Below are 7923 nucleotides of genomic sequence, written 5' to 3' on the forward strand. Positions count from 1 at the left end.
CACCAGCAATCCATCAGGAATTCGTATTTTTCTTTCGTTTCCAAATCTTGGTTGGAAGCGATGAAAAAATGCGAAATTTTCACGTGCATTGATGAGGGCAGGGACGTTTTTTTTGTTTGCTTACCTATACTTACAAGGCGCGTGTGGTCTCACCTGGAATAAACGGGCCATTTCATTGCACAGCCACTTTACCATTGAATATGAACCAACTAACCAACAATAAGTGTAAAGCACCACGTGTCTGTTTATTCGATATTCGATAAAAAAAAACAATACATTTACCAAGAATTTCTTCTGACTCTTTTACATCTTTCGAGGTTTGTGATGCTATCAAGATCGACTCGATTTCATATGAATGGTCCACTTAACTAAATTGTACCAACATGGAGTGCCTTAACTTAAACGTGAAACCAGCACCTGCAGAATATGAAGAATGAAAGTTAGATTATCGTGCCGCGTTAGTTCAATTTGTACTGCTCGATAGAGTTCCCGGCCAGCATGTACACCTGATCCGGTGTAGAGGCCGTGCCCATCGGCAACCAATCATCCGCCAAACCAGCATCCTTCCGTGCCGCACGAAGTGCATTCCTCAGGGCAAACAGTACCACGATCGACATGTTTAATGCCGGCTCACCGGTTGCCTTCGAGCGGAGCACACCGGCCGGATTGGAGCTTTTCTGCAGAAACCGAATACGGAAATCGACCGGAATGTCCTTAGCGCCCGGTGGTTTGTACGTCCAGGTACGATTGGTAAGCAGCGCACCATCTTGCGCATCGTAAACGAGCGCCTCCGTTAGCCAATAACCGACACCCATGATGAATGCACCCTCGATTTGACCAACATCGACCCCGGGGCTCATACTTTCACCCGTATCTTCGAGGATATCGACACGCCGCAGCTGCACATTTCCGGTCAGCACATCAATCTCCGTCTCCGCACAGCTCAACCCCCAGATGATGTACGGTTTCAGCTCCGACGCCTTGAACTGATAGGTGGCACAGAGATCCACATTTTCTGCGTAGCAAAGCTGCGTCACGGTTTCCCATGGTGCGTCCTTGTGGGCATCGCGCACTGGTTTGATGCGTTCCAGCAATATCTCACACGCCTTCTTGACGGCCTGGAAAGTGGGGAGAAGAATTAGCATTATTTGGGGTGGCTTTTGGGAGTGGGTTGAGGGAGAAATGAACTTACATAGCAAACAGCTTCACTGGTCATGCTGCCTCCCGTTACTATGGCATTCGGTGAGGTGACGCTGCTGCTCGGTTTTATCGAAATCTTCTCGATCGGCAAGCCAAGAACGTACGCCGCGACCTGCGCTGCCTTGGTGTTCATACCCTGGCCCATCTCGATGCCACCGTGCGTCACCGACACTGAACCATCGCCGGCGTAGATACTGACCAGCGCATGCAGTGCCCCAAAGTAATCCAACGGATAGCGCATCACCGAGATCGCTATGCCACGTTTGCGCCAGCGATTCTCACCGTTAAACTGTTCGATCGCCGCTTTACGCTGCTCGAACTCAACCTCCTGCCGAAACTGGGGCAACAGCTCACGCATTTTGCTATCCTGCGGCATGTTGGCGAGCCGAACCTCGAGCGGATCCATTCCCGTCTCCCAAGCCACGTGCTCCATGATGTTCTCAATCATGGCGATTCCCTCGGTGGTACCCGGAGCGCGGCACCACGTATTCGACGGAGCATCCGTCCTGGCTGCCTTCCCAACGATCTTCCACGTGCTGGTGTCGTAACAGTTTTTGAAAAACTCCGTCGTCGCCCCACCAACCACCTCGTTCAGCGATGCACCGTAATCCTGCATGTAGTTGTTGGAGAGCTTCACGAAACGGCCATTGCTTTCGACATCCACCTCATAGTCACTGATGCACCCGTACCGCTTACCGATCGAGCCCATGTTCGTCTCGATCGTAAGCACAAACCGTACCGGGCGGTTCTGCAGATGGGCCGCCAAAGCGCAAGCACACGCGATCTGAGCGGCACGAGAAATCTTCGATCCATAACCACCACCCAGACGGCGCACCGTAAAGTTTAGGCTGTTCTCGGGCACTTTCAACATCGAAGCGATCGCTACCTGACACAGATCGACCCACTGCGTCGAACTGTGCACATCCATCCCATCTTCGATCGGTACGCAGACACAGGTTTGGGTTTCCATCGTGTAGTGATACTGACCAGCCATCTCGAACCGTCCTGAGACTTTTTTTGCTGCTGTCACATTCATTCGATATCCCGAGCCACGCTTGGTGGCCGATGGTTCATCGAAGATGCGTGCCTTTGATTGATTTTCCACCAAGGATTTGAGCGTTGGGAAGATTGGTTTCGGGCTGAGCTTCTCGTAGACGATGTTCACGAGTGTGGCCGCATGGTTCGCTTTCTCGAGCGTATCGGCCACGATCACACCGACCGGTTGGCCATGGAACAGCACCTCACCGCTGCAGAAGATCTCTTCCACCTCCTGATTGCCGAGGTTCGCGGGCATAAAGTTGTTCGTCCCGGGAATGTCCTTGGCCGAGTAGAAAGCAACCACGCCAGGGTATTTCTGGAAGATGGAAAGCCGGTTAACGTTAGACGGAATGGTGACGGCGGCGAGGTCTTACCAGGGCATCGGTGGCATCAATTTTACCGATGCGCATGTGCGGCCGCGTAGCAACCACGAACGCAGCGTACAGTTCACCCGGCAGCGGTGGAAGATCGTTTACAAACTTGGCCTCACCGGACGTCTGTGCCAGGGCTTCGATCTTGGGAATGTTCTTCGTCAGTGGCCAATTGCGCTCGTACGTATCGAACGTCTGCAGACCGGATGAAAGCGGGCGTTCGAGTACCAAGCCTCCGGAACGGTACGATGGTTTAACCAGAACGGTTCCCTCGGGTGCAACGGCCAGCAGGAACTTGTAGAACAGTGCCATAGCCAGGTTCATGCGGTACTCGCTGGACGCATCCGGTAGTACCCAGTCTGGGTTCAGTTCCGAGCCCAGCTGTGCCATGGCTGCTTGAATTGTCTGTGCATCGAACAGATTCCTACCAGCCAACAACGCTTCCGTTCCGGTGGCATGCGTGAACTGGAAATGACAGAGGAGATTAGCGCTAAAACTGGAACTACGCGAGCTCGTTGCTATGCTTACCTCGGGATTGATTCCACCGAAGCAAATGCTTATCGATTCGACAGTCACCTTGTCCTCGGCCATCTTGGCAAGAAAGGCACCATTAACGTAGGCGTGTGCATTTTGTGACCGTGGCATAATCTTGAACGACCGGTAGACATACTGATTCGCATCGAGCGCGCGGAGAGTGACCGACTGGAGGACCTTCTTCTGCATATCCATCCGCACAAAGTCAGCCGGCGAAACGGTTGTGCTTTTGCCACCTGCTTCAACTGAAAAAAACGGAACGCTGATAAGACACAGGGTACTTGAATACCGATCGCATCAAGGCACATACCGATCGTCAGCTGAGCCCCAGCGGCCTCCAGCATTAGATACAAATCGGACGGGAACTCGTGGTGCTGATTCTTGATGCTCAGATTACCGGCAATCGTGCCAGCGCTTCGAACTGGTACATTCGCGATCAGATCGATGTGCTTCTCGAGCTCCTTGCAGTACGAAAAGCTGGGATTCGTGTTGGAGGCCGTATCGAGAAGTTGCATAAACTCGGTCAACGAAACATTGGCTCCGACGACGAGCGAATTGGCGTCCTGCTTGTGGGAATGCAGTTCCTCCACGGAATTAATGTCGATAAACACCTGCAGCGTGTTGCTACGGCGATACACACCTGAAAGTGAAGCGATTTAAATGAGGAAAACAATAGTAACAATCGGCAACTATCCGTGGCTTACCATGAGCTGTATTCCCGGCTACCAGCATGTAAGGTTTGTTGCCGATCGTTTCAAAGATCGCAAAAATGTCGCTCACTTGGGACACCTTGTGCCATTCCTGTTCACCGTCGAAAAGCATTCGTACCGGGAGCTTCGCGGCAGTCGCCGTCGTCGCCGATGGACACTTGCCACTACAAGGACCGCCTGACTTCGGACAAGTCTTCGCCGGTAGCTCCTCGATGTCCTGGCAAGCGTCGAGCAGTCGCTCATCTGCATCCACCGCCAATGATTTGAACGCGTCCAGAATCGGTCGGTAACCGGTGCAGCGACAGATGTTACCACCGAACGCATTCTCGACGTCCTCCATCGAAACCGCACCATGGTTGGCCTCGAGCAGACTGTAAAAATTCATCACCATCCCGGGAGAACAGTAACCGCACTGCGTTCCGTTGAAATGAGCCAACCGTTGCTGAATCGGATGGTAGCCATCCTTCTTGTTGCCGATACCTTCGACCGTCAGTACGTCCAGCCCATGGCAGGCGTACACCGGAAACAGACACTGAAAGACAAGACAGTCACAGACCGAATTAATAATAACCAAGCGCACAAGGAGATGCGATGCCAACCGAACGTACCGAATTGGCTGCCCATGTTTTCTTCTCCTTCGTGACCGCATGGACACCGGTCAGGTTCACGATGCACGCACCACAGCCTCCCTCGAGACACATGAACTTCGTGCCGGTCAGGTGCGCATGGTTGCGGATGAAGCTATTGAGCGAAGTACCGACGGGGACCGTTTTAGGGTTCGCTGCAGGTGAAGATCGTGGAAATTACATGCCTCATCTCAGATAGATTAACATCATTAACCACTACTGCGACTTACCGGTATAGCTTTTCCCATTGATCGTAAATGTAACTTCCGTCACTGGACTGCAAATGGGAATGGAGCGAAACATATAATTATTTACTCATTTCAACGCTTCTAATGTGCACGGGATGTTGTTTCCCTACGATGGTTGTGTGCTCAGGTGTTGCAAAAAAATGCATTAAATATGATTTGTGATGCATACACGACCCATGACGGATGTTTCTCAAAACACTCCCCGGAAGGCTCTTATCCCTCGCTGTGAAGACGTGCTCCGACCGACTATCGTTTGAAACGATCGTTGGAATGTCGAGATACGAGACAAGTGGCACGCGCTTTGAGAGGCACTTGCGATGTACGTGTACGCTGACGCATCGGATGCAAACCAATCGGATGCTTTGTACATCGTGGTGTGCACCTGATTTGAATTTACAAATTCGAAATGCGTCGCCATTGGAAGTAGCTCAGCGTTTAAACCTTGTTGGCTACTTCTACACACCATTACACCCACAGTGTAGGTGTGAAGGGTAGCAAAATAAAAACGAAAATACACAAACAATACAATGCGAGCGAACTTTTTATGACCCAAACGCGATAATTCCAACCGGCCACCGCAGGTATGGGGCGTGGACAACGGAGCGTGAAACTGAACACGGTGTGAGAACCCGTTGAACCACTACATAATCGTTTCAGTTGTGGAATGGTCATTGCGGTCATAGCAGCGATTTTTTTTGCAAGACTTAACCCATCGATCAACACCATAAAGAATGGACTTGAAGCAGAACCGGTTCAGAGGCCGATGATGATGCCGTGGCCCCGGTTACCACCAGCAACAGCAGCAGGCGGGGATTAAATCTGTCCGCAAGGGTCACGGCAAGAGCAATAGAGATGGCGTGGTGTTTAATGACAAACAGTATGGCACTTTGCTTAATCCAAAAAGTTTTTCCAGTTAGTCAGCATGTTAACGATCAGTAGAATTCAATTCGATTGATGAAGATTGATTGAAAAGTCCACAGATTTCGAAACTGGAATTTGGCAAACCAAATGGCACGGAGCGAGACAGAGCGAGAGAGAGAGAAATAAGAATCTTCTTCCAGTTCCGTTCTTACCTTTCGGCTTCAGAGCTGCCCCAAATATAGCTTCCAATTGTCGACAGCATCGCGATCAAGCACTGCTACCACTTTATCACAATTATAGCAGAAAAACTACTCTTGAATACACGAACAGCGTTCAACAAAGCGTTTATCTGCGTAAAATTCAAGGTCACAAACGGTTAGCAGTACCAGAACCAAAACACACAAACCGAAGCACGGGAAGATCCAGATTCGAACCAAAAGGTAAAAGATTAAGACGAAGCGCCAGCGCCCTCTCACTACGACTTATCGTGAGCGAGTGAATTCGCCGAATCGGATTCGCGAGCTCGATGCGTGCGATCTCCGCGGTCTCTGCGGGCACGAACACAAGGATGGTGTCAAGCGTCGAGTGCTGGTTGTTTTACTCGCCTTTTAATTTGGCCGCGGCCCACGATAACCGGTTACCGCGGCAACGGCTGACGGGTGCACGCTACTATTATCAGCTGATCCCCGTTGGGTGCATTTACGATCAAACGAGCAACGTGCTTATACCGTGGCCGGAGTGATATGATGGGATGATAGCTGTTATCGGGCCGTTTGACAGCATATTATTGAGAGCATCATCCGTGAAATGGGCACATTCGGAATGATTTTAATTTTAATTTTAGTGATATGATGATACACATTACGGAGGAGAAAATTAATTTGGATTATCGTTGCCGTCATGGTTTGGGAAAGCTGATGAGTAGTTTGATTTAATGTACAATTGAAAGTTGACTGTTGGTTATTATTTCAGACTCTTATAATTTTAATTAGTTGAGTTAATCATGAAGATTCCTTGGAAAATCGGATAAGTGAAGTATAAGAATGTTAATTTAAAATAAATTGCAAAAATCATGTAAAAAAAGTTAACAAAGGCCTTATTCAATTACAACTGTCGTTCAAGCCTATTTTGAGAAATAAGGAAGTAAAAAATTGAAATCAATAGAACCAGAAGCGATTACGGAGTAGCGGCCTAGGGAAAAGAGACTGTATTTTATCTGAATTCTGCCAACCCTAGTGCAAAATATGGTCATCAAGCGGCAATGAGTATAGGAATGATCGAAACACATGAAAGACACCTTTTTATTATATTTTTCCATCTACCAAACCACCTGGCGACTCCACTTGGTTCGGTTTGTTGAATTTTTATTTTTCACATGCAAAAAGGTGTTCATACATTCTCTTACTAATGTAACCACATCATTGTTCCTCCGTTTGCCCTTTTTTCTTCACCCATAAAAATGCAACGCACCGGACCGTGCGAATACCGAGGGCAGTACCGCATCCAGCGCGCGCGTGGCTTTACAATTCTGTTTCTGCTTTGCCACAGCAGAGTAAAAATGAGCTGACGCTGCTAAAATGCTTTCGAACTGCAATTCCTTTCCCTTATTACTTTGACAATCTGCTTGCTTCAACGCTACACAACGGTTGCAGTGCTGATGGCGCGATCTGTTCGATCGAACGCTCGATCTGACCTAATCTGATGCTCTTCTTTTTCCCTTCGCTTCATTATTATCTTAACACTGGTACTTCAAACAAAAGAGAGAGAGAAACTAAACGATAACGTCTTATCAGTTGTGCTTAATCGGTACGGTTACGAAATGGTACGGAATAATTATCGATGACTTTGACATTGTGAGCTGACTCTTAAAACAAAAGGAACCAGCCCTTTCAACCCTGCTTCTGTCTGTCTGGTACACGGATTACTGCCTCATTCCAGCGATCACGACGGCGAGATGTTGGCGATGAGTGTGGACGACCACACCGTTAAACGGCAACGTCCAAACATTCACTCACTAGAACCGGCATTCCTGGACGACATGGCAGCTACTGCGAGAATTAGTTTATCTATGATATTGAGGTTCTGACGGGCAGTTAAAATGTATCTGTTTTCTGTTTAAATCACCTCCGTTTGCAATAGCATCTCGGACCAGTGTATATGTGTATCGGTTGTATCAAATAAATCAAATAAATTATCAAATTCCACTTAACCAACGTTGGTTTCGATGGTCTACGGTGGAATACGGAACAAAAGAAGCTACGGAACACACATCACCGAGCACAGACAGCAGCAGTGGTTCGAGTATTGACTTAGTGGTACACTAATCCTATGAGCT

At 48.9% G+C, this 7923-nt stretch overlaps 2 protein-coding genes across 2 annotated transcripts in view; both read right to left on the minus strand.

The window, feature by feature from the left end:
- Window positions 1-220: 220 nt before the first annotated feature.
- Window positions 221-6070, minus strand: LOC126576115 (uncharacterized). Its single transcript, XM_050237229.1, has 9 exons — window positions 5801-6070; window positions 4710-4756; window positions 4462-4634; window positions 3848-4385; window positions 3454-3783; window positions 3138-3388; window positions 2613-3074; window positions 1193-2554; window positions 221-1118 (listed from the first exon to the last, which is right to left on the minus strand). The coding sequence occupies exons 1-9, from the start codon at window positions 5848-5850 to the stop codon at window positions 459-461; spliced, it is 3873 nt and encodes a 1290-aa protein (XP_050093186.1). The 5' UTR covers window positions 5851-6070; the 3' UTR covers window positions 221-458.
- Window positions 6071-6914: 844 nt separating this feature from the next.
- Window positions 6915-7923, minus strand: part of LOC126574753 (uncharacterized) — a 12889-nt gene continuing 11880 nt past the window's right edge. Inside the window, exon 7 of the mRNA XM_050235105.1 lies at window positions 6915-7923. This exon is cut by the window's right edge and continues 1478 nt beyond it. The gene's annotated coding sequence lies outside the window, so the exon portion shown is untranslated.

Source organism: Anopheles aquasalis, chromosome 3, assembly GCF_943734665.1.
Source record: "Anopheles aquasalis chromosome 3, idAnoAquaMG_Q_19, whole genome shotgun sequence".
NCBI classification, from domain to species: domain Eukaryota; kingdom Metazoa; phylum Arthropoda; class Insecta; order Diptera; family Culicidae; genus Anopheles; species Anopheles aquasalis.

Bases quoted from the DNA above. Each gene is read 5' to 3' on its own strand.
- LOC126576115 (XM_050237229.1), bottom strand. From the start codon at position 5,850: ATGCTGTCGACAATTGGAAGCTATATTTGGGGCAGCTCTGAAGCCGAA. The intron at 4,757-5,800 runs GTAAGAACGGAA...TCCCATTTGCAG, and splicing joins GGCAGCTCTGAAGCCGAAAG to TCCAGTGACGGAAGTTACAT. The intron at 4,635-4,709 runs GTAAGTCGCAGT...CTTCACCTGCAG, and splicing joins CAATGGGAAAAGCTATACCG to CGAACCCTAAAACGGTCCCC.